Source organism: Mauremys mutica, chromosome 2 (genome assembly GCF_020497125.1).
Source record: "Mauremys mutica isolate MM-2020 ecotype Southern chromosome 2, ASM2049712v1, whole genome shotgun sequence".
NCBI classification, from domain to species: Eukaryota; Metazoa; Chordata; order Testudines; family Geoemydidae; genus Mauremys; species Mauremys mutica.
The window spans coordinates 143,663,356-143,690,713 of NC_059073.1; the positions used below are offsets into that span (position 1 = coordinate 143,663,356).

General features: G+C 43.9%; 1 protein-coding gene across 4 annotated transcripts in view; it reads left to right on the forward strand.

Moving 5' to 3' along the window:
* The window catches only part of LOC123364156 (hexokinase-2), a 132,389-nt gene that overhangs the window by 35,698 nt on the left and 69,333 nt on the right, over window positions 1-27,358 (forward strand). For 3 of the 4 annotated variants that reach the window (XM_045006014.1, XM_045006013.1, XM_045006015.1), the window contains one exon: window positions 12,662-12,781. The exons of the other annotated variant lie outside the window; for it this stretch is intronic. In XM_045006014.1, the coding sequence (XP_044861949.1) occupies window positions 12,731-12,781 (51 nt within the window). In that variant the 5' untranslated portion in view covers window positions 12,662-12,730. The remainder of the gene's footprint in view (window positions 1-12,661; window positions 12,782-27,358) is intronic. 4 annotated transcript variants of the gene reach the window in all.

A 27,358-nucleotide genomic window follows, 5' to 3' on the forward strand; every position in this document is an offset into this window, starting at 1 on the left:
TAAACACTGAGGATGGAGTGGAGGTTAAGGATAATATAGGCATGGCCTAATATCTAAACAAATACTTTGCCTCAGTCTTTAAGGAGGCTAATGAGGAGCTTAGGGATAATGGAAGGATGACAATTGGGAATGAGGATATGGAGGTAGATATTACCACATCCGAGGTAGAAGCCAAACTCAAACAGCTTAATGGGACTAAATCGGGGGCCCAGATAATCTTCATCCAAGAATATTAAAGAACTGGCACATGAAATTGCAAGCCCATTAGCAATAATTTTTAATGAATCTGTAAACTCAGGGGTTGTACTGTATGACTGGAGAATTGCTAACATAGTTCCTATCTTTAAGAAAGGGAAAAAATGTGATCTGGGCAACTACAGGCCTCTTAGTTTGACATCTGTAGTATGCAAGATCTTGGAAAAAATTTTGAAGGAGAAAGTAGTTAAGGACATTGAGGTCAAAGGTAATTGGGACAAATTACAACATGGTTTTACAAAAGGTAGATTGTGCCAAACCAACCTGATCTCCTTCTTTGAGAAGGTAACAGATCTTTTAGACAAAGGAAACACAGTGGATCTAATTTACCTCGATTTCAGTAAGGCATTTGATATGGTTCCACATGGGGAATTATTAGCTAAATTGGAAAAGATGGGGATCAATATAAGAATTGAAAAGTGGATAAGGAATTGGTTAAAGGGGAGACTACAACGGGTCACACTGAAAGGTGAACTGTCAGGCTGGAGGGAGGTTACTAGCGGAGTTCCTCAGGGATCGGTTTTGGGACCAATCTTATTTAATCTTTTTATTACTGACCTTCGCACAAAAAAGTGGGAATGTGCTAATAAAGTTTGCAGATGACACGAAGCTGGGAGGTATTGCCAATATAGAGAAGGACTGGGATATAATTCAGAAAGATCTGGGTGACCTTGTAAACTGAAGTAGGATGAAATTTAATAGTGAAAAGTGCAAGGTCATGCATTTAGGGATTACCAACAAGAACTATTTTTATAAGCTGGGGAGGTATCAGTTGGAAGTAACAGAGGAGGAGAAGGACCTCGGAGTATTGGTTGATCACAGGATGACTATGAGCCACCAATGTGACATGGCCGTGAAAAAAGCTAATGCGGTCTTGGGATGCATCAGGAGAGGTATTTCCAGTAGAGATAAGGAGGTGTTAGTACCTTTATACAAGGCACTGGTGAGACCTCATCTGGAATACTGTGTGCAGTTCTGGTCTCCCATGTTTAAGAAGGATTAATTGAAACTGGAACAGGTACAGAGAAGGGCTACTAGGATGATCCGAGGAATGGAAAACCTGTCTTACAAAAGGAGACTCAAAGAGCTTGGCTTGTTTAGCCTAACCAAAAGAAGGTTGAGGGGAGAAATGATTGCCCTCTATAAATATATCAGAGGAATAAATACCAGGGAGGGAGAGGAATTATTTAAGCTCAGTACCAATATGGACCCAAGAACAAATGGATATAAACTGACCATCAGGAAGTTGAGACTTGAAATTAGATGAAGGTTTCTAACCATCAGAGGAGTGAAGTTCTGTAACAGCCTTCCAAGGGGAGTAGTGGGGGCAAAAGACATATCTGGCTTCAAGACTAAGCTTGATAAGTTTATGGAGGGGATGGTATAATGGGATAGCCTAATTTTGGAAATTAATTGGTCTTTGACTATTAGCAGTAAATATGTTCAATGGCCTGTGATGGGATATAGATGGGGTGGGATCTGAGTTCCTACAGAGAATTCTTTCCTGGGTGCTGGCTGGTGAGTCTTGCCCACATGCTGATTGCCATATTTGGGGTCGGGAAGGAATTTTCCTCCAGGGCAGATTGGCAGAGGCCCTAGGGGGTTTTCACCTTCCTCTGCAGCATAGGGCATGAGTCACTTGCTGGGAAACTCTCTGCACCTTGAAGTCTTTAAACTATGATTTGAGGACTTCAATGGCTCAGACACAGGTTTGATACAGGAGTGGGTGGGTGAGATTCTGTGGCCTGCGTTGTGCAGGAGGTCAGACTAGATCGGGGTCAGCAACCTTTCAGCAGTGCTGGGCCGAGTCTTCATTTATTCTAATTTAAGGTTTCGCGTGCCAGTAATACATTTTAACGTTTTTAGGTCTCTTTCTATAAGTCTATAATATATAACTAAACTCTTGTTGTATGTAAAGTAAATAAGGTTCTTCAAATATTTAAGAAGCTTCATTTAAAATTAAATAAAAATGCAGAGCCTCCCGAACTGGTGGCCAGGACCCTGGCAATGTGAGTGCCACTGAAAATCAGCTCGCGTGCCGCCTTCGGCACACGTGCCATAGGTTGCCTACTCCTGGACTAGATGATCATAATGGTCCCTTCTGACCTTAAAGTCTATGATTCTATAAGTCCCACTGACCTCAGAGCTCCACTCTACAGGAGGGTAAACAAGTTGGCAATGAATCATTTAGTCCTTTATTTTCATGGCTTTTCATTTATCCACAAAGTGTTTGCAAAATTCCAATTTAGTCCAAAAATGTTGTGAGTTTTATTTCCCAGGTTGATTCTTAGGCTGGACGTACTTCTTGAAGGATGCGTTGCAAAGACTAGCTGTTCACTGCTGGTAGGTTATGTAAGTCCCATTCTTTCCCATGATAGGATGGTGGTTGCTGTTTGTATATTTGTATTGCAGTGACACCTAGGAGCCCAAGTAATGGCCCAGCACGCGTTGTGTTACATGCTGTACACATACAGAAAAAAAAGAGACAGCCCCAAAGAGCTTCTAGTCTTAAGTAATAAGTAACTAGCCAATAAAACACAGATTTCAAAAGCCATGTTCATACTGCATTGGGCTAGTTGTGCAATTTTAGATGATTTTCTTAACTTATCATTCGCTCTTCATAAGTATTTATACCAATACATCTTGACGGATGGAATATTGACTTCAACGGGTATGGAAAGAGATCAGCATTGTGCAAGCTTATAAGAGAAACAAAATCCTTTAAAAATAAACTCCTTTGCTAGCCAGGGCTTTTTCCCCGCCCGCTTCTAACTTCTCCTTACTGATATTAAGACCGATAGGTTTTAATAGGGATGAAACCAAGGAGGGTTGTGTAGAAATTATTTTAAAAACCTATAGATAGAATTTAATAGCAAATGAGATCCTTTATACAGAATTTTTAAAACAGTCTTATAAATGTGCACATTGAATTGCTATAGGATTCTATAGGTTGCTTTTAAAAACTGCTTAAACACTATAAAATTTTTTCCATAGAAACATAACCACTTTACTCTCACTCCTCATGAAAAAGGCTAAACAAGGGCTGCTTCTTGATTTCCTCCTTTAGTTTCTCAGTACAAAGTAGAATTAAAAATCTGATGCTGTAGTAGAATAAGGGGGACTGGAGGAAAAATGCCAGGTTGCAGGAGGAATCTACTTCAGTATAATACCGACCGTAGGAACACCTGGTGAGAGCCTCTGCCACCAAGAGCTTACTTTCTAAAGAGACGAGACAAAGGGAGAGGAAACAGAGGGACGTAGAGGGGAGAACCATATAATCATAGAAGATTAGGGTTGGAAGAGACCTCAGGAGATCATCTAGTCCAACCCTCTGCTCAAAGCAGGACCAATACCAACTAAGGTCCAAGACTATCTAAGGTCATGCTGTAAATCACTGGCAGAGGTGGCTGGAAGTAGAATCCAGGTCTTTTGATCTTCAGAGGCCAGGCCTGGCTGTAGAGGCCTCTGAAGGTATGCCTACATTGCAAGTAGACAGGCACAGCTGGCCCGTGCCAGCTGACTCAAGCTTGAAGAATAGGTGCTGGAACAAGGGTTGCTGGTGGGGCTGCCGCACCTCCTGTCCTGAAGTAGTTTCCATCATGTACAGGGTTTATAGTTTGGTTCAGTGGCTCTCAGCACCACCCCCCAACACAGGGCCGGATTAAGGTTATGAGGGGCCTAAGGCAAATTGGAGGGAAAGGACTAAGTATGAATTACATATCGCAAAGAAAAATTATGAAGTCAAATATTTATCTATATGCATAGTTACATATTATTTATTTATGTCAAATTAACAAGTTTATTCTACTCTCACTACACTCAACTCTTCAAACAAACCATTTCCCCCCCCAGCTTTAGCTGTGGCAAAGTCATGAATGATGTCATCATAATTCAAAGACCTGACGATTGCATTCTCAGTGCTCAAGAGGTACAAAGCACTGATATGCTCTTGAGTCATGGTGGATCAGAGGACATTTTTTACCCTTGTTAGGCCTGGTCTACACTTGGGGGGGGGGATCAATCTAAGATACGCAACTTCAGCTATGAGAATGAGCTATGAGAACCTCCCATCCTCACAGTAGGGAGACAAGATGTGATAAATCGATCCCCAATAGATCGATCACTACCCGCCGATCTGGCAGGTAGTGTGGACGTACCCTTAGAGAAGAGAAGGGAGGATGGAGAGGATAAATTGAATTTGCAATCTTGATGGATTAATTTGTACAAAGCAATATCAATGAGACAAATTTCTGACGGCCCCACTCAGCTGTAACTTCAGTATAGAATGGAGAGCCTACAGTAGGGCCTAAAAATAGGAGGGCCTAAAAATTGGAGAGCGTAAGGTTACAGCTTTATTAGCCTATGGGTTAATCCGGCCCTGCCCCTATACAAATTGTTCCAGCACCCCTGCTTGTTGGGCTTGGGCTGCCGGGCTGGTTAGTTATGGTGTAGACAGTCTGAGCACTGGGACCCTCCCACCTCATGGGGGCCTAGAGACCAAGCCTGAACCTGAACATCTCAACCTCTTGGCATTAGCCCTGGCCTCTATGGGTATGGCTGCACTTGCAAGTTGCAGCGCTGGTGGAGGCTTTCCAGCGCTGCAATTAGTAAGTGTCCACACCTGCAGGGCACATCCAGCGCTGCAACTCCCTGGCTGCAGTGCTGGCTGTACACCTGGGTCTGCTTGGGGAATAAAGATTGCAGCGCTGGTGCTGCAGCGCTGGTCATCAAGTGTGGCCACACACCAGCGCTGTGATTGGCCTCCAGGGTATTAGCAGATATCCCAGAATGCTTTTATAAATTACTCTCTTTGTTTTGTTATGCAGCCTCTCTTTGTTTTGTTGTGAACTCCGAGCTCCGTTGATCCCGGAGCTGCTTATCTACAAACACAGCTCCTGTTTGCTGTGATCAATCTGTGAACAATCAAATGAGATAATGAGGCAGGCAGGGAGTGAGTGTTTGCTTGACAGAAACAGCGGGGGCAGAGGGGAGGGAGGGAGTCGTGTTGGCTGCAGGCTGTTTGCAGTTAAGAGTTAAGGGATCGGGAACATGTTCTGATTTTTCAAGTCAGGAAGCTAACACACAGTGTTGGCTCCAAAAATCCACTCTCTCTCTCTCGCCCGCTCCCTGTCACACTACGCCCCACCCCACCCCCCTCTTTTGAAAAGCACGTTGCTGCCACTTGAATGCTGGGATAGCTGCCCATAATGCATCACTCCCAACAGCACTGCAAATGTGGCCACACACCAGCGCTGGTAGCTGTGAGTGTGGCCACACACCAGTGCTGGCCCTGCACAGCTGGATGACCAGCGCTGCAGATTTGTAAGTGTAGCCATACCCTATGTCTGCTTAGCAAAGATCTTTCCTACAATAATCTGCCTGCCTGCTTCATCACTTATTGCTAACAAAACAGCTGCAGCTGAACGTTGTAATGCTTTAGCTGTGGCTGACAGAAGGAATTAACTATTGCCAGGTTATAAAGTGAAACTGCCCTGGGCTCAGTCTGGAAGGAAACTGGAGTGGAACCGAATTCCCCTCATTAAAATGAATTACTTGCAAATTATGATCGTAATGCTCTCTGTTGCTGTAGCGAATAACAATACTCAGCAGGTAGCACTGTCAAAGTGCTTAGCAAATACTAATCAGCCTCACAACACCCAGGCAGGTCAAAGAATACTGAGCCTGATTCTGATCTGAGTTACGCTAGTGTAAAAATCAGAATTCATGGAATATCACACCCAGCGAGAGTGAGATCAGACTTGGCGCCTGGCTATTTTGTGCATTACTTGTTACTGGCATGTTTCTGTAGTAGTGCAGGTTGCTTATTAAAATAATGAATACTAAGGCCTGATCCTGCAAGTACTTGCCATTACACGTAGTGCTTACTGCTGGGTGTAGCCCTACCAAAATCAATAGGTGCCATTGAAGTCAATGGGACGCCTCTCAGTACTAACAGCTGTAACTGGTCATAAGCATTTGTAGACTCAAGTAATATACAAACCGATGAACTAACTCAGTGCAGCTTAAGCCAATGGTTCTCAACCAGGGGTATTCAGAGGTCTTCCAGGGAATACATCAGCTCATCTAGATATTTGCCTCATTTTACAACAGGCTACATAAAAAGCACTAGGAAAGTCAGTACAAACTAAAATTTCATACAGACAGTGACTTATTTATATTGCTCTATATATTATGCACTGAAATGTAGGAGCAATATTTATATTCCAATGGATTTCTTTTGTAAGCGAGTGGTTTTTAAGTGAGGTGAAACTTGGGGTAAGCAAGACAAATCAGACTCCTGAAAGGGGGTACAGTAGTTTGGAAAGGTTGAGAGCCACTGGCTTAAGCAGGGTTTCTGAACCTTTTTGATACCAGAGACCGGTTTGCTGCCTTCCTAAACCGTGCCAGGGAGATCTCAGGGACCAGCGCCTGTCCACAGACTGGTCGTTGAAAAACACTGGCTTAGAGGATCTTGGCTCTTTCCACACCCAGCTGGGGTTTTTTGTTTTGTTTTATAAAAAAAACTTCATATTCTTTCCCATTTATTTTACACTTAGCTGTGTCTCACTGTCCCGTAGTGAAACATACTATTTATATTTATACTACAAGTTACATCGCAGATTATGCAAGGTGAGAAGATCAATCCCACTTTGCTGGAAGTTAAAAATACAATTCAAAGATTTAAATCCAACCACCTTCCTTAATCATGTCTGCTTCATAGACATGAATATTAGCAGAAGCCTGTTTTCAGGCTGCTCACGGGCCTGGAGGCATTTCTGCAGGTTTTTTCTTGTTGCCGGTTGATGTCTTTTAGAACCCCTTGCAAGTGATGCAGTTTACTCAAGTGCTTCTGAATTAGTGCTACTTTCTTCTGTAATTCATTTTTTTGATTCGGAGGCATCCTCTTTAATAACTAGCACTGGTTTCAGCTGCTCTGAGCAGCATGTTTACGAACATAGAGGATGCTTCTCTCTCACTGGGTTGTTGTGTGGATTAGTGTCTGCAAAGTGCTTTCAGAGCCCCAAGCACAAGATGGTATATAGGTGTGTGGTATTATTGTTTTTGTGCTAGGGATTGAGGGGGCAGCACGCTGTGAAGGAGACTGTGTAAAATTGTTAGGTAAAAAGCAAGTCCTTACTCACCTCTCCAGCACCCGAGTTCGTGCGGAGTTGGTATGGGGCTCACAATCTGTCAGAGACCAGACACCACTTCGTTGATCAACGGGCTCACACTATCCTTAGCTTAAAAGGCTTCGGAGTAAGTGTGGCAAGTTTATTAGGGGTGAGCATCAATATTTATACACAGAAGTAAACAAAGTGATTAACAGATCATAATGGTCATGCATAATCAATCAAGATTCTACAGGATAAAACAGGTTAAAATGTAAATTTGAAAAGACAAAGGGGGAGATGGCTACTTAAGGGGAGCGGGGGTGTCATGAGTAGTTCGTAGGTCAGAGCTTTGATTAAAAGTTTCAGATAGAGACATCAAGTCTGGGTTAAGTTTAAGCTCATCAAAAGTTCAGACTCAACAATATCACAATGGTGAATATAACGAGGCCAGCCATCTCCATGTGCCCCTTCCTGACTTAGAGTCACACTACTGGCAGGCTGCCTCAGTTTCCCCTCTTGGACTGTTTAATAGACTCTTTTGTCCATTCCTGTCCCTTCTCAGATTGTGCTTTATTAAAGCAACAAACATTCACAACAAAATTTTCAAGTCCATCCAAAAGTCCACATGCAACAAAGGTTCCTCCTTGGAACCTTTCCTGCGTTGACAAACTACCCCCCAGACCACACCTGGCTGGAGTCCTAACTCCCAGGACTGTCTGATGGACCCTGCCCACTCCTAGCCATTTCTGATCCCTGAGCATTCTTCACTTTGTTTTCTTTCCTTTTTCTTCTTTTTTAATGGTGAAGCAGACTTAACCGAACAGTCTATATCTGTCAGTCGTTCACAGTCTCTTGCTCTACCTTGTCCTTCAGGTAATGTAACAATCCTAATATAACCCCATTTCCCTGATTTTGCTAAATAACATCATGTAACTTTTGTTACCTTACGATATTTGAATTCCTCAGCAAGCTTTTCTCTTTCTTTATCAAAGCCGTAACCAACCCATCAAAGGTGCTCAGTTGTTTCTTCCGCCTTACAGAGTGCACTGGTCCATCTTTGTATCTGTTTATTTAAAAAAAGATTTTTGTTTAAGCCACAATGACACTTCATATTTCCTATCCAGGCCCTGAAGTATGTCATTATCCTCAACTCTAGGGCACAATTCAAACATTTCTTTTTCCTCTTTTTCTGTTAGTGCAAGTTTTTCGCCATTTCTCTTTTACGTTTTTCTGTACTAGGCTTTTGAATAGGGTAGTTCTATGTCAATCCTTCCATTTATTACTGCGTTTTTAGCTGCTTTGTCCATCATTTCATCCTGTTATCCCAATATGCACCGAGATCCAAGCTAATGTTACATGTATCCCATCTGTACTAGTTCTGTTATTAGAAATAGAATTTCATTGGTTAAATCACTTTTACATCTTGAGACACCCTTTTTTATTGCCATATTGAGGATCAAATTTTTAAAAAAAGACCTTTTAACTATAAGTATTTGTTTTCCATACAGATACAGTTTGCACTCCTTTGTCATTTTCTTTTTTGTAAAGATCAGTCCTTTGGCTTTGGCAATGCAGAACTTTAAACCCCATGCATTTACCCAGTCAGAAGTCTCTTGTAACGCTTCCCCGATTCCCTTTTCTGCCACCTCAATATTCCTGCTCCTAACCTACACAGCACAATCATTTGTGAACAGAATGACACTCACCTGGCACTGAGTCATTTTGGAAGATCGTTTATCGTAATACTAAATAAGGTTGGGCTGATAACACTTTGTGTGGTGTACTATTATATATAGTCAACAGAACTTTCCTAACTCTGACCTGCATGGTGCTTTTACTCAAAAAAGTTTCTAATCCCTCCGTACATTCATCCCCTTATCCCTAGGGATCCATTGTCTACAGCCAAGCTCTAAGATACAACCGTATTTGCTCCAATCCCTCGGACAGAGATAAACACCTACAAGATCTCTATCAAGCATTCTTAAACCTACAATACCCACCTGCTGAAGTGAAAAAACAGATTGACAGAGCCAGAAGAGTACCCAGAAGCCACCTACTACAGGACAGGCCTAAAAAAGAAAATAACAGAACACCACTAGCCATCACCTACAGCCCCCAACTAAAACCTCTCCAGCGCATCATCAAAGATTTACAACCTATCCTTAAAGATGATCCCTCACTCTCACAGATCTTGGGAGACAGGCCAGTCCTCGCTTATAGACAGCCTCCCAACCTGAAGCAAATACTCACCAGCAACCGCACACCATACAACATAAACACTAACCCAGGAACCTATCCTTGCAATAAAGCCCGATGCCAGCTCTGTCCACATATCCATTCAAGTGACACCATCACAGGACCTAATCACATCAGACACACCATCAGGGGCTCGTACACCTGCACATCTACCAACGTGATATATGCCATCAAGTGCCAGCAATGCCCCTCTGCCATGTACATTGGCCAAACCGGACAGTCTCTACGCAAAAGAATAAATGGACACAAATCTGACATCAGGAATCATAACATTCAAAAACCAGTGGGAGAACACTTCAACCTTTCTAACCACTCAGTGACAGACTTGAAGGTGGCAATTTTGCAACAAAAAAACTTCAAAAACAGACTCCAAAGAGAGACTGCTGAACTTGAATTAATATGCAAACTAGATACAATTAACTGTGGTTTAAACAAAGACTGGGAATGGTTGGGTCATTACACCAATTGAATCTATTTCCCTATGTTAAGTTCTCCTCACACCTTCTATGGGCCATCTTAATTATCACTTCAAAAAGTTTTTTTTCCTCCTGCTAACGATAGCTCATCTCAATTGATTAGACTCTGCCTGTTGGTATGCATACTTCCACCTTTTCATGTTCTCTGTATGTATAAATATCTCCTGTCTGTGTGTTCCATTCTATGCATCCGAAGAAGTGAGCTTTAGCTCACGAAAGCTCATGCTAAAATAAATTTGTTAGTCTTTAAGGTGCCACAAGTACTCCTGTTTTTTTTTATTCCAGCATGTGGTACTTGAATATCTTAGGTATGGCTACTGTAGCTCCTGCTATTAATCCCTTTAATGCTCTATCATTGAAATTCTCTATGTCATTGTTCACACAATGAGTATTCACCAATTCAGTATCTTTACTTGAAAATAGCGTCCAGTTAGTTTTTTTAAAATATCAGGTGGGTAATTTTCCATTACCTTTAACCTTACTTTCCCCTTGAAAAGTAATAAGTATAGGGAAGTCATCGCTCCCCATTACTTCTTCCGTTTATTTATTTCCCAGTTGCATCTACTTGCAATATTTGGTGTTATAATTGCAAAGGTCTAAATAAAAAAAATATATCTACCATCTGCTGCATTAAAAATAATTGGGGGTGCCACTAGGTTGTTTTCACCAATTAACTTCTCTAAGTATGTGCCCTTGTTATCAGTTGTCTTACATCCCCACAATGTATGACGACTATTTAGGTCACCACATATCATATAGGGTCTTTTAGCATTCTTTACTATTTCTTGCAACCCCAAGCTTTCTAATTTCCTACATGGGTTAATTTCTGTTCTGCATTGGGATTTCATCAGCATTATATTCAAGACTTATATTTTTGTTCTCTACTGCCATGTAGTTTAATCTTTCCCTTATGAAAGTACAAATGCCTAATCCTCTTGTTTTTGATCTTGTCTAAAGGCCACAGACCCTGGAATTTTAAAAGCAAGCTTTTTAACCCACCATGTTTACTGCATACATCTGGTTTAGTTTTCATATCCAGGATATTTTCTTTTGGTTCTTGACCACACACTATCAAACTGTGTGTAGCCCATTTTGCATGGCTGCCTCCTGCTGCTCTTTATAGGGCAATCGCCATGCTCTCTCCCAGGTGTTGCTCATTCTGTAATCAGGCTTAGGGGGCAAGCCATGCCGTTACAGTGAGTTCTTCTCAGGTGCTGCAGTGCGGGCTACAGAGGTGTGAACTGTAAAGCACACTAACCCATTGTGTGCAGATCTGTTGGCATGAACTAAAAAGTTTACATTGATGTAAACTGGGCTACATTAACCTGCACTGGGTACATTTCAGTTTGTGCCAGCCAGGTCTCCCTACCCAGGACAACGTTAGCACACGCTACAATTCACACACTTGTAGTCCATCCTGCAGCAGCATGTAGACAAGCCCTAAGTGAAGGCTTTTGAGGAATCATATGAAAGGTGTGATCTGTGTTCGAAACAATACCTGCCTTTTAAATTTTGCACTGGGGAATTTGCACTGGTACAGCTCCACAGATTGTTTGCTACTTTGATTCATGTAGCACCAAAGGGTTGATTGTAATGACACTAATACATTGCTATCCTAGGGCCTGATTCTTTTTTGCCCAGCACCTTCGACAGTCATCTGCACTCATCCAAAGTGGATGTAAAAACACTTCTATTCTGATCTGGTAACATTTGACACTCACTGTACACTGAAAAAAGAACGAGGAGTACTTGTGGCACCTTAGAGACTAACAAATTTATTTGAGCATAAGCTTTCGTGGGCTACAGCCCACTTCATCAGATGCACCAGTGTCAGCGCATGCACCAAGCGCAGAGCAATGTGAGTCAGGCTCATTAGCACTGGCGAGCTGCATGAGTGACTTCATAGTAATACTTAGCTCTTATATAGTGCTCTTCATGAGATCTCACAGCCCCTTATAAATGAGATCAATATCTTTACCCTCATTTTACAGATGAGGAAACTGAGCCACAGACTGGGGAAGTGACCAAGGTCCATCAGCAAACCAATGGCAGAGGCAGGAATAGAACCTAGGCCTCCTGCAACTGTCAAGTGTTCCAGGCAATCTGCACTAGGCAATGCTACCTCCTTGGTGCAGTTTACCCAGGTGCAAGTCACTCTTTCCACTACCACAGTGCAACGACACAGGTGGTTCTCCCTGTTGCAGCATCAGTGCAAAACCCGCAGCACATACAAATCCTCAGTTATCCCAGTGTAATTCCATTGCCTTCAGTTGAATTGCTCAGGATTTACACAGATGTAAGAGTGAGCAGAATTTGGCCAGGAGTTAATTTCCCATCCTTCCAAGGATGCTTTGGTTTTTGATTTTTTAACATAGGCCTCTCTCTTTCTCCAGAGGAATGAATTATTTGTGCTCATCACAATCTCTGGGATTAAATCACTGGCTGCTGGAATCCGTATTTAGCTCCACTTTGCCCAGCCAATGACCTCAGGCCTGACTGTACAGGGCCGCCCTCTGCAAAGGATCAGAGATGATAAAGCTGTCTCTATGTTAACTTCCTCAGTTCTGAACCTCTCCTGGGCAGGGGAATCCCAATACCACCACTAGCCCACATTGTCTCCAGAAGTAGAAGATGTCGGCTGAAAGCTCAGTGAATGTGAAGGATGGGGCTGGCTTCCCTCAGGTACAGGGATTTTATTTTCTAACCCGTCTATTCTCATCCTCCTAGCTAGGAGCTAGTAATAAGTTATGGTGCACTTTCTGCATCCCAGTGTAACCTGAAGGCTCCCAAGATGGGACACATGGGTATTCATTTGATTGAAGATTTGCTACCTAGGATAGGAAGTGACCTGGATACTAGATACATCTCGGCTTGACCTGGATATCAGGAGATCATTTGACTGGTCCTGGTGAACTAATAGCAAATGATTACTTAAGGGTGTTAAATTACTTCTTTAAAATCCATAGGATTGTGTCATATTGGGAGTTATCAAAGCCTTTTTCTAATGGGCAAATTTCCAGGATAGATTTAAATGTCTACTGCATGCTTTTTTCTTACAGCAGCCTTACAGGAAACCAATGGGAGCAAAATGTGTAATTGAAGGGAGACAGAGGGAAAGTTTTTGTTTAGTGGGTTGAAACTCTTGGTTGTGGGCACGGGTACATGAGATTGGCAGGTGCATGATATTGACAGGCACTCTCCATCAATGCAGGAGGATGCTGTTGTTTAGCTATACTATCCAGCTGAGTTTCAGACTTTCATTCAGGGAAACTTTTACAAGTGGCCTGATGCTGTGATTTCAAATTCTAATTCAGGGTCTAGTTGCTTTTTGCCAGACCTGGCCAAGAAAACAGCAGTGTCTCTTTGATAGCAAAAATGACCTGCAATCTCTCAGCAAAAGCTAGGAATATTGATGAGTTTTACTCAGATGTCTATTTGCCAGCTTTTGGGGGCAATTTATTCATTCCCCCTACTCCCCAGCAGGATGGCACTTCTGTCTGTCTGCATAAACTGCTTTGTTTTTGCAAAAGACAAGAAAACATAGAAATATTTTTTCATTAAGCCATAAAATTATGATTCCCTACACACACACACACACCAGCCCAGAGAATTTTCAGTGCAGCAATTTCTTTTGGGACAGGACAGCACAGCTGTGGCTAAATTATTCATGCTGATAAGCAGCATGTGTGTCAGTTGCAAGAGAAGATTGCGAGTCAGGACTCCTGGCTTCTTCTCCTCTTGAGCCATTGACTCACCATGTACATGGCTGTCACTCTGCCTCTGTGCTCCAGATTCCCCACTCGTGCAGTGAGGGTGTTGATCCTGACACCTTGCAGGGGTGTTGTGAGAATTAATTAAGGCTTGTAAGGCACTAGGAGACCCTCAGATGAAAGGGTTACCTATGTGCATGCACTGTATTATTACAACTCTGTGGAAACAAACACACTCATTCACTGCCTGGTAGACAAGCTTAGCCATTAACATGCTTTCAAACACTAACCAACTTCTTTGGGTGCCTCATGTGCTGAAACAACACCATTCTTAGCCAAGGAGTGAAATTAGATTTAAATCCCCCCAGAAAAAAAATTAATTGTTTTTGGCCGGTATCTTCAAAGAGGTTACACATCTCACTCCTATTGAATTTTATTGGATTCAGGGGTCCTAACTCCCTTAGTCTCTTTTTAAAATCCCAGCCTTTCATTTGAAGAAGTGTGTCTGCTAAATATGTAGTTGAGCCTTCTTACTGTGTGGGGAGGGAGCAGGAGAATCTGTCAATCAAAGCAAAGGGTCCCATGCTATTTTCAATTAAGTCAATGGCAGTTGTGAGGAGGGCAGGGTTTGGGGCCTGATCCAAAACCCATTGAAGTCAAAGGAAAGACTTCCATAGACTGTCCCTCTGCTGGATGCTGGATCAGGCCTGTGACTCCCGTAGGGCCCGATCCTGAGCCATGGAAGTCAGTTGGAGTTTTGCCTCTGTCTTCAGCAAAGCAGGCTAGGGCTGGCTCTTGAATGCAGCTGAAAGGCAGAAATGTGGCCCTTTGTAAGTGAGCTTTTATTACCTGAATGCACTGGTGCTTTCATAGCTCACTGAATTGCTCTAAGAGCTGTGAGCACTTGGGAGCGCACATTCTTAGCTGGCGAGAGTCGGCATTGCTCCACTGAAATTATGCTGCCAATCCTAAGTGGAGTACTTTGCATTTGTCCTTATTGAATTTCATCCTATTGACTTCAGACCATTTCTCCAGTTTGTCCAGATCATTTTGAATTTTAATCCTATCGTCCAAAGCACTTGCAACCCCTCCCAGCTTGGTATCGTCCACAAACTTTGTAAGTGTACTCTCTATGCCATTATTGATGAAGATATTGAACAGAACCAGACCCAGAACTGATCCCTGCTGGACCGCACTCGTTATGCCCTTCCAGCTTGACTGTGAACCACTGATAACTACGCTCTGAGAACTGTTTTCCAGACAGCAGGTAAGTTGCCTCAAACCTGACTCATAGGGCTCACCTCAAGAAAGGAAGAAGAGTCCACAATGCATCAACCTCTACTAGAGTGGCTGCCACTTAGTGCCTATTGTGCTCTGGACACGTGGCCACTGACTGTATATTTAGACAATATTTACAATGCAAAGTAAGCCAACAAAAGTACATGAGACTTCAGCCATTCCTCAGGGAACAGAGGGGATTTTCTACTGGTGTCAGGCTTCCTAGGAGACTGTTCCTTTTATGTGTCTTTGAAAATCAGGTGCAGCTGTCCTGCCTCCTTTATTGAGCTCCCAAGGGAAATGCCTCTGGGTTCAGGTTTCCAGCCAACCAGACGCCTGTTGCTTCGCTACACTAAAAAATCTGGGATGGGGGTTGCCATGACCACAGGGGGCCCCTTTTGGATCCTGATGGGTCTTTACCATTCCTCATGCTCAGACAAAGCTGTAACTAGAATTTCTGCGGGAAACATGATAGGGAAATTGGAGTGATTGCCCTCTGGTCTAGATTATTTCCCTTATTCTCTTCTGCGCTTCCAGCAGCAGAACTTTCCTTCATTTCACCTGCAGAGTCTGATAGATAAGGCCCTAGCTGAGGGGTCCATAGGTGACACAAAGGCTAAAATGAAGGGGGCCTATCTGATCTAAATCCAGATTTAAAACTTAGATGGCTGTCCCACATTCATAACCATCATGTCCTCCAGTCTGCAGGTCTTCTAAATGACCAAGGATTTGCAGGTAAGCAGGAAGTGAGGTCACCATGTCTCACAGGATGGGTAACAGTTCCTGGCTGTGGTGCTGGGTCAGGAAAGTGCCTGGGATATTCTGAAAATCTCTTCTTTCCATGGTTGAGTTTAAAGAGAAGTTTGCATTGAATGTGAAGTGATTGAATGGCAGATGATGCTAAAGCAAAGCTCTGTCTGTTGTGGCACATTAGACCTAAACTAAGCACTAGGAATGCTGGGATTATACACCCCCTCACATAATACGTATAGGAATGACCAAGTAGGTCATGCTGGTGTGGGAGTGGAACTATTTGTGAAAGGAAGCGAAGAGTCAAATATAGTAAAAATCTTCAAACTGTACCATAGAATCTCAATGGATAGAAATTCCATGCTTGACCAATAAGAGCATAGCAGTAGGAATAGCCTGCCAACCACCTGACCAGCATGGTGACAGGTTATTGTGTAATGCTGAGGAAGATTAGAAAGGCTATAAAGGCAGAAAACACAATAATAATGGGGGATTTCAACTATCCTTACACTCACTGAGTCTGTCACCTCAAGAAGGGATACAGAGATAGAGTTTCTAGACACCATTATGAATGCTTCTTGGAGCAGCTTGTCTTGGAACCCACGGGGCGGGGAAGCAATTCTTGATTTAGACCAAAGTGGAGCATGGGGATCTCATCCCAGAGGTGAATCTAATGGATCTGTTCAGTAATAGTGACCATAGTGTAATTAAATTTAACATCCTTGTGGGGGCAAAATGCCAAAGAAACTTACCATATTAGTATTTAACTTCCAAAAGGGGAACTATGCAAAAATGAGGAAGCTAGTTAAACAAAAATTAATTAGGTATCGTCACAAGGGTAAAATGCCTGCAAAGTGCAAGAAAGCTATTTAAAAACACAATAATAGACGCTCAAACTAAATGTATACCCCAAATTATTTATATTTAGTGTATATATATATATATATATATTTATTTATTTAGTGTGTGTGTGTGTGTATATATATATATATGTATATATATAAAAGCAGTAAGAGGATCAAAAATATGCCACCGCGGCTAGACAGCAGAGTGAAAGAGGTAGTTAGTTGCAAAAAGGCATCCTTTAAAATTGGAAGTCAAATCCTAGTGAAGAAAATAGAAAGGAGCACAAACTCTCTGACAAGTCACATGTGAAAGTGTAATAAGGCATGTCAAGCAAGAATGTAAAGAGAAATCAGATAAAGACACAAAGAATAACAGCAATTTATTTTTAGTACCTCAGAAGCAGGAAGCCTGCCAAACAGTCAGTGGGGTCACTGGATGATCGAGGTGCTAACGGAGCACTCAGAGAAGACAAGGCCATTGTGGGGAAGCTAAATGAATTATTTGCATCGGTTTTCACTGCAGAGGATATGGTGTACATTCCTACACCCACGCCATTCTTTTTAGGTGACAAATCTGAGGAACTATCCCAGATTGAGGTATCAGAAGAGGAGATTTTGGAACAAATTGATAAATTAAACAGTAATATGTCACTGGGACCAGTTGGTATTCACCCAAGAGTTCTAAAGAAACTCAAATATGAAATTACAGAACTTTGGTATGTAAACTATTAAATTAAATCAGCCATTGGCACTGGCCACTGTTGGAAGACAGGATGCTGGGTTTGACGGACCTTTGGTCTGATCCAGTATCGCCCTTCTTATGTACCAGATGATTAGAGGGTAGCTAATGTAACGCCTATTTTTAAAAATGGTTCCAGAGGTGATCCTGGCAATGACAGGCCAGTAAGACTGACTTCAGCGTGAGGCAAACTGGTTGAAGCTCTGGTAAAGAGCTTCGTGGGGGTGGGGACGGAGGGATAGCTCAGTGGTTTGCAAATTGGCCTGCTAAACCCAGGTTGTGAGTTCAATCCTTGAGGGGGCCATTTAGGGATTTGGGGATTGGTCCTGCTTTGAGCAGGGGGTTGGACTAGATGATCTCCTGAGGCCCCTAATAATCTATGATTCTATGACACATAGATGAACACAGTATGTTGGGGTGGATTAACTACAGTGACAAAACCCCTGGTGTCACTGTAGCAAGGGTCCACACTGTAGCGAACCAGCAGCTGTGCCACTGTCACGTCTGTAGTGTAGACAACCCCTTAGGAATCTGGAGGGGACATTGTGCTGAGTGGGGATTGGGTGATGAGTCATTCCTGAGTCACCTCTGAGCCTGACCCACAGAGTGTGATGAGTCAGAGGCAATGACCAGCAGGTGGTTTGATAGGCCCCACGCCATTCAGCCAGGGTTCTTCAGCCAATCCACAGGCAAGGATCCGCCCAGGTGATCCCAAAGCTGCTATATAGGACCCTAAGGGAGTCTTCCTTCCTGGTCAGCTTAGTATCTTTGCCTGACTGGGAACTCCCCCATTGTCTAGCAGAGGTGCTGGAACCATTTGTATACGAGGGGTGCTGAGAGCCATTATATATACACATGTATATACATCGCAAACCCTGTCTATAATGGAAACCACTTCAAGCCCAGGAGTGCTGCAGCACCCTCAGCACCCCTAGTTCCAGCACCTGTGTTGCCTAGTAGTGCTGACAAACTCCTCCTGCTCCTGCCAGCCTTTGCTCCCATGCCTGTTTCCATACTAGCTAATCCAGAGGCAATATGTGTGTGGGGGGGATGCCCCCAGATTTAACGGCTTGGCTTCTACTGAGCATGGTCACGTGGACTGAGCATGCTCAGTATCATCTGCTGAAGCCTCTGCTCTCACTCTGCCCTTCCTTGTGTGCCCCCCCCACTATCTGCAGGTACGAGTCATCATAGCAGAGTGGCTGGTAGGTCAGCAGGGTCTTGGATTTATGCCTTCCAGCACAGCTGAGGGATGGATATGTTCCATTGCTCACTCTGAAGGTCACATGCTTTGTCTGATGTCTGCCCGAGAAACAAAAGTAACCAGACCGGTTTTCTATTTCAAACAGTGTAACACGAGCTGGCTGTGCATAGAATTAAAGGTTTCCAGTACATGTATGAGAAAATGCAATGTAAATAAATGGCCGTTTTAAATTCAGTGTGTGTGTGGATGTGGGATTAATGAGATGTTGTCAGAAATTATCTGGAGCAGCAATGGGTAGATGTGTCTATGGTAGGTGACTGAATACGAGTAAATCATAGAATCATGGAAGTGTCAGGCTTGAAGGAACCTCAAGAAGTCATCAAGTCCAGCCCCCTGTAATGAGGCAGGATCAAGTAAACCTAGACCTAGACCCATCCTTGACAGGTGTTTCTCCAACCTGTTCTTAGAAACCTCCAGCAATGGGGATTCTACAACTTCCATAGGAAGCCTATTCCAGAGTTCAACTACTCATATGGTTGGAAAGTATTTACTAATATCTGACCTAAATTATTTCTTGTCCTACCTTCAGTGGACATGGAGAGCAAGTGATCATAGTCCTCTTTATAAGAGCCCTTCATGTATTTGAAGAAGATCAGGTCTCCCCACTCAGTCTTCTTTTCTCAAGATTAAACATAGCCAGTTTTTTTTAAACCTTCCCTATTATTTTTGTTGCTCTCCTCTGGACTCTCTCCAATTTGTCCACATCTTTCCTAAAGTGTAGTGCCCAGAATTGGACACAGTACTGCAGCTGGGGCCTCATCAGTGTGAGCAAAGCAGGACAATTACCGCCTGTGCAGGCCTTGCCTTATGTACAGCTCTCCTGTTAATACACCCTAGAATAATGTTCGCCTTTTTCGCAACTGCATCACGTTGTTGACTCATATTTAATTTGTGATCCACTTATAACCCCCTCACCATTTTCAGCAGCACTACCACCTCTCCAGTGATTCCCCATTTTGTGCATTCCATTTTTCTTTCCTAGGTGCAGTACTTTGCACTTGTCTTTCTTGAATTTCATCCTGTTGATTTCAGACCAATTCTCCAATTTGTCAAGGTCGTTTCGAATTCTAATCCTGTCCTCCAAAATGCTTGCAACCCCTCCCAGTTTGTTGTCATCTGCAGATTTTATGCTCATGCCCTCCACTCCTATATCCAAGACATTAATGAAAATATTGAATAGTGCTGGACACAGGACTGACCCCTGGGGGACCCCACTAGACACACCCTCCCAGTTTGAGAGTGAATTATTGATAACTACTTTCTGAGTATGGCCTTTCAATCACTTGTGAATGCACTGTGACGGGGTTTTCTACTCACCACTGCACAATGCCGCCTGCTGGCAATTCTGCATAGCCCAGGCCAACACACCTTTCTGCATTTGCACCCCATCTCTCACTCAGTACTGCCCTCTTTTGCTCCAGGAGCTCCTGCTTCCTCTTCACAACTCAGCCCTCCAGCCAGGTCACTCAGCATGTTTCCCCCTTCCAGGCTAGTCTTTCAAAGTCTCTTTTGTCCAAGCGGTGTCAGGTGGCCCTCACGCTTGCTGCCCTTACCCTGTCACTCCTACAGTGACTAGGGCAGTTTCCCTGTTCCCTGCCCATAGCAACACCACTCTGCAGTGGTCGTTAGGGGAACCCAGGCCTGTCCTCTGCTCTGGGTTCCAGTCCAGGGCTTTGTAGTGAACAGATCAGGTCTGCATCTACACCCCATCCTGCTCTCACCTCTGGACCCCCTTCCTACTAGGCGTCTTCTCCCCTTCATTCTCCCTTCCTCCCTACTGTCAGCCTCCTTTGTAGAAGCCGCCTCTGTTCCCTCACAGGTGAGCTTTGTTCTAATCAGCTTCCTCTAGCCCAGAGGTAGGCTCTGAGCGATATGGAAGGGGGCCGGGGTTGGGGTGTTGGATAAGGAGCGGGGGTCCCAGAGGCCAGTCAGGGGACAGGGAGCAGGAGGGGGTTGGATGGGGTGGAGGTTCTGGGGGAGGGTCAGAGGACGGGGAACAGGGGGGTTGCATAAGCGTGGGAGTCCCGGGAGGGGGTCTGTCAGCGGGCGGGAGTGTGGATAGGGGTCGGGGCAGTCAGGGGACTGGGAGCAGGGGGGGTTGGATGGGGGTGAGGTCCCCAAGGGGGGTGGTTAGGTGTGGGGGGTCCTGGGAGGGGGCGGCTGGGGGACAAGAAGCAGGGGGGTTGGATGGGTCGGGGGTTCTGAGAGGGGCAGTCAGGGGGCGGGAAGTGGGAGGGGGAGGATCGGGGGCGGGGGCCAGGCTGTTTGGGGAGGCACAGCCTTCCCTACCCGGCCCTCCATATGCTGCGCAACTCTGATGTGGCCCTTGGCCCAAAAAGTTTTCCTACCCCTACTCTACCCTAAGTCTCCCACATTTTCAGCCTAAGTGGTTCATTGGGCCCACTTAGCCCAACTCAGCCCTCTCGGGGCCAGTGTGGGGTGTTGTCAGTTGGCGTGTGTTCTCTCTGTGTGCCGTCCCAGCTCTGTGCAGATAGCTGGCTCAGCAGCCCTCAGTAGTACTCCCCAGAAAGACCATGGACTCAGTTGGATGGTGAAGGCGCTTGGCCAGATTTCTTGCCGATGAAGCACGGTCCTTGTGCCCCATAGTCTCTACAGGTACACTAACACATATATGCTCATGACATCGGACTCAGGTCAGTCAGCATCAGGACTTCCTGCTGCCCTCTCGGCTGGACAAAGGTGCCATGCCTATGATTTCTCTTTTATACATAGATACAAACAAGTTCCATATAACACTCCTGAAGTAGTTCCCAACCCTACACCTTGTACCTGCTGGTTCGAACAAAACGTCTCCATCCATCATCCTGTCCTCCCATCCTTGTCTTGCTCGGGGCCAGTGTGTTCCTGGGCCATCTCTCAGGAATGTGCTTACATGAATATCGAGTACTTAGGAGTGCCTGTGTTTTAGCAACGCTTGCCATACCTTTGCCAAGTTCATCTGCCAGATTGTGAACTTGTAAACAACCCTCTGCTTTATGACAGGGCCTGACTTTGTCTCATAGCATGACCTGGCTTTGCTGACTGTGGTTCCAGCCTCAGGTCTTCTTGCACAAGGCGCCCTGTTACAAGCTGTCTGCTACATGGGGAGTAATTCCATCTAGACAACATTTCCCTAGTTTGCTTCTGAGAATGTCATGTGGGACTGCCTCAAAAGCCTTACTAAAACCAAGATATATCATATCTACTGTTTCCTCCCTATCTGCTAGACCATTAACACTGCCAAAGAAGGAAATTAGGTTGGTTTTGATAGTTCTCTGAAAACATCCACTCAATGTGCAGCGGCAGTCAAAAAAGCTAACAGAATGTTGGGAATCATTAAGAAAGGAATAGATAATAAGACAGAAGATATCATATTGCCTCTCTATAACTCCATGGTACGCCCACATCTTGAATACTGTGTGCAGATGTGATCGCCCCATCTCAAAAAAGATATATTGAACTCGGAAAAGGTTCAGAAAAGGGAAACAAAAATGATTAGGGGTATGGAACCACTGCCATATGAGGAGAGATTAGTAAGATTGGGACTTTTCAGCTTGGAAAAGAGACAACTAAGGGGGGATGTGATAGAGGTCTATAAAATCATGACTAGTGTGGAGAAAGTAAATCAGGAAGTGTTATTTACTCCTTCTCATAACACAAGAACTAGGGGCCACCAAATGAAATTAATAGGCAGCAGATTTAAAACAAACAAAAGGAAGTATTTTTTCACACAACGCACAGTCAACTTGTGGAACTCCTTGCCAGAGGATGTTGTGAAGGCTATAAGAGGGTTCAAAAAAGAATTAGATAAATTCATGGAGGATAGGTCCATCAATGGCTATTAGCCAGGATGGGCAGGGATGGTGTCCCTAACTTCTGTTTGCCAGAAGCTGGGAATGAGTGACAGGGGATGGATCACTTGATGATAGCCTGTTCTGTTCATTCCCTCTGGGGCACCTGGCATTGGCCACTGTCAGAAGACAGGATACTGGGCTAGATGGACTTTTGGTCTGACCCAGTATGGGCATTCTGATGTTCTTATTTGTTCTTGACAAATCCATGCTGGCTGTTCCTTATAATCCTATTATTCTCTAGGTGCTTAGAAATTGATGCTTAGTAATTTGTTCCAGTATCTTTCCAGGTATCAAAACTATGCTGACTGGGTTCTAATTTCCTGGGTCCTCTTTGTTCCCCCTTTTAAAATATAGGTACTATGTCTGTCCTTCTCCAGTCCCCTGGAACCTCACCCGTCCTCCATAAATTCTCAAAGATAATTGCTTATGGTTCCAAGATTTCTTCAGCTTGTTCCTTAAGAGCCCAAGGATGAATTTCATAAGGCCTTGCTGACTCGAATACGTCTAACTCAGGGGTCACCAACCTTTCAGAAGTGCTGTGCCGAGTCTTCATTTATTCACTCTAATTTAAGGTTTCATGTGCCAGTAATACGTTAACGTTTTTAGAAGGTCTTTTTCTATAAGTCTATAATATCTAACTAAACTATTGTTGTATGTAAAGTAAATAAGGTTTTTAAAATGTTTAAGAAGCTTCATTGAAAATTAAATTAAAATGCAGAGCCCCCCAGACCCAGGCAGTGTGAGTGCCACTGAAAATCAGCTCGCGGGCCGCCTTTGGCACGCGTGCCATAGGTTGCCTACTACTGGTCTAACTTATCTAAATATTCTTTAACCTGTTTTTTGCCTATTTTGGCTATGTCCTTCCCCCTTTTTAATATTAATTGTGTTGAGGATTTGGTCACCATTAACCTTTTTCGTGAAGACCGAAGCAAAATAGACATTAAACAGCTTGGCCTTCTTCATGTCATCAGTTATTAGCTCTCCTCCCCGACAAATAGTAGACCTATACTTTCCTTTTTCTTTCTTTTGCTCCTGTCAAGGTTCCTCCCTCACTTTGAACTTTAGAGTACAAATGTGGGGACCTGCATGGACACTTCTAAGCTTAGTTACTAGCTTAGATCTGGTAACGCTGCCACCAGCCAGAAATCAGTGTCTGGCACACTTTCTGTCCCCCCAAAACCTTCCCTGGGGAACACAGATCCAATCCCCTTGGATCTTAAAACAAGGAGAAATCAATCAGGTTCTTAAAAAAGAAAGCTTTTAATTAAAGGAAGAAAAGGTAAAAATTATCTCTGTAAAATCAGGATGGAAAATGCTTTACAGGGTACTTAGATTCATATAGCCCAGAAGAAACCCCCCCTCTAGCCTTAGGATCAAAGTTACAGCAAACGGAGGTAAAATCCTCTCAGCAAAAAAGGAACATTTACAGGTTGAGAAAACAAACATAAGACTAACATGCCTTGCCTGTGCTACTTACAAGTTTAAAACATGAGAGACTGATTCAGAAAGATTTGGAGAGCCTGGATTGATGTCTGGTCCCTCTCAGTCCTGAGAACGAACAACCCCCAAAACAAAGAGCACAAACAAAAGACTTCCCTCCACCAAGATTTGAAAGTATCTTGTCCCCTTATTGGTCCTCTGGTCAGCTGTCAGCCAGGTTTACTGAGCTTCTTAACCCTTTACAGGTAAAAGAGACATTAACCCTTAACTATCTGTTTATGACAGCTCCTAATGTATTTAAACAATCTCTTCTTATTGTCTTTTATATCCCTTGCCAGGCATCATTCATTTTGTGTTGTAGCCTTTCTGATTTTGTCCCTACATGCTTGTGCTGGTCTTTTGTACTGCTCCCTAGCAATTTGTCCATGTTTGCACGTTTTCCTTCCAGTTTTCAGGTCATTAAAAAGCTCATGGTGGAGCCATATTGACCTCTAACTATTCTTCCTGTCTTTCTTTTGCATCGGGATAGCTGGCAGTTGTGCCTTTAATAGTATCTCCTTGAGAAACTGCCAGTTCTCCTGAATTTCTTTTTCTGTCAGATTTTCTTCCCATGGGACCTTACCTACCAGTTCTCTGAATTTGTTAAAGTCCATTTTTTGATATCCATTGTCCTTACTCTGCTACTCTGACTTCTTCCTTTCCTTAGAATCATGTAATCTATCATTTCATGATCATTTTTACCCAAATTGCCTTCCTCCTTCAGAGTCACAACCAATTCCTTCCTGTTGATCAGAATCAGGTCCAAAATGGCTGTCTTCCTGGTTACTTTCTTCACTTTCTGAAACAAAAAGTTGTCTCCAATACACCTGTGACACAGTAGAGAGTGGGGTGGATTGACCTGGGAATGTCGTTTAGTTTTACTGGGACTGTCTGCATGGGGGATGGGAGAGCAGGGGATGACTTTAGGTGAGGGACGGTACCTGAGCCTGTAAACTGAGCCAGGAAGGGGAGTGGGGTGAAACTGGACAAGGGAGAGGGGGAGAGAAGGAGGAGGAGAGAGCCTGCTGGAGGGGTTTTTGGTTTCAGTTTTGGGCTGGCTGGGAAAAGGCAGGGAACCCCAAGTCTGGGGTCTAAGATCCTTGCTCCCCAGAGGGACCTGGCTGAGGGGTCATGGTTGTACCTACAAGCCCTGCTTGAGCTGTGTTCCTGTCATCTAATAAACCTTCTGTTTTACTGGCTGGCTGAGAGTCACGGTGAATCACAGGAAGTGGGGGGTGCAAGGCCCTGACTCCCCCACACTTTGTGACAACACCCCAAGAATTTATTGGATGCAGCTTCTGAAATTCCCCCAGCCTTGAGATAATCCTAAGTGTCAGCCACACTCAGCCAAGTGGGTTTTAGAGCGAGTTCATTCAATGAATAGCACATAAATACCTCTGAACGGGGCACCTACAGCCCGGCAGAAACGAGGTGCAACAACCAATGGCCATTGGGCCCACAGTACCTGGATTCTGTTCTAGTCACTCCACCTCTCTGTGCCTTCATTTCTCGCTCTGTAAAATGGGGATAATGATACTGACTGCTTTGAGATGTACAGATGAAAAGTGCTATGTAAGAACTATGTATTAATATGTCTGCTTAGTGGAATGCTGAATTTCGTCCAATATGTTCTGTTTGGTTGGAGAGCAATGGTGAGGGACATGGGTGCCGCTGAAAGTTGTATTTGCTCTTGTCATGTGATCTCCAAGATTCCTTCAGGCAAATTAGGATAGCTGCAGGGGGAGAATTATAAGAGGGTCTGATCCTTGGATGGGGAAAACCAGTGTTACTCCATTGCTATGCCAATTTACCCTAGCTCAGAATCTGGCCCATGGTTTGCTCTTCTAGAGCGTCTTGTACTCAAGGACCTCAAACATTAGTTAATGAACCTCTATTTTACAAATAGGGAAATTGAGGTTCAGAGGTACAGTGAGCCTATCCAAAGCCCATTGAAGTCAGGCCTGGTCTACACTAGGGGAGTGGGGGGGAACGATCTAAGTTACGCAACTTCAGCTATGTGAATAACGTAGCTGAAGTCGATGTACTTCGATCAACTTACCATAGTGTCTTCACCGCGGTGAGTCGACTGCTGCCGCTCCCCCGTTGACTCCACCTGAGCCTCTCGTGGCGGTGGAGCACAGGAGTTGGCAGGAGAGTGCTCGGCAATCAATTTATCACGTCGAGACTAGATGCGCTAAATCGACCCCTGCTGGATCGATCGCTGCCCGCCGATCTGGCGGTTAGTGTAGACATACCCTTAATGGGAGTCTTTTTCATTGACTTCAGCGTGCTTTGGATTAGGCCCAGTTTGCCTCTGGCTCCCACAGTGTGTCAGTGGTGGTTGTAGATAGGACCAAGGATTCCTGATTCCCAAACCCCTGCTCTAATCATTAGACAACACTCCCTTCTTGAACGCTAAGGAGAAGTTATTGCCACTATAATATGATGGCTCTGCATCTGCAATCGGTGTTCATGGAAATAGCTCTTTTATTAACATTATCCAATTTCATGAACCAGCCGCCAAATTAAATAATTTTCTTGTCTGTTTCCAGCGTTTTGGTGACGTGTGCAGCTTGAAATGCCTTTGAATCATTGTTCACTCTATTCTGGGTTTATTGGCTTGAATACCAGTCTCTTTGTGCAGCTGAGAAGTGCTGTTTTGTGTGAAAGGAATTCTAAAATAATTTATTTCAAGATATAGTTTGAAAATGGAATTATTTAGAGTGTCATAAAGCAATCTAATACCAGATTATACAACCTTTACTTACACTGAGTAATCTCTTACTCTGCATATAATCCCATTGGTTTCAATGAGGCTATGCCCGAAGAAGAATGGTGAGTAAGGGCAGCAGAATCAAGGACAAAGAAATGGATCCCAAAGACTCATGAAAAAAACATAACATATATTGCATGCATTGAAACCCAAGATCAGGGCTCCATTGTGGTAGGCATTGCGGATACACAAAGCAAGAGACAATCCCGGCTCTGAAGAGTTTACAGGCTAAATACACAAGACAAACATAGGGCGGGAGGAAAACGGAAAGTCAAAGGGATTTGCCAAAGGTCACCAAGTAGGTCAGTGGCAGAGGTGGGAATAGACTCCAGGTCTCCTGACTCCCCGTCTAGTGCCCTATCCACGCAATCACAGACCTGAATATATTGATTCACAGATGGTGAAACTGAGGCACAGAAAAGTTAAGTGAAGCACTGACCAGGCAAAGCAAGGCAAGAATAAGATGTAGAAGACGAGTCTTGGCTTCAAGGCTCCTGTTCTAACCTCCAGAAGACACATGGTCCCTTTATGATTCGAACTCCAACACAGGCAGAAAAGGGACAGATG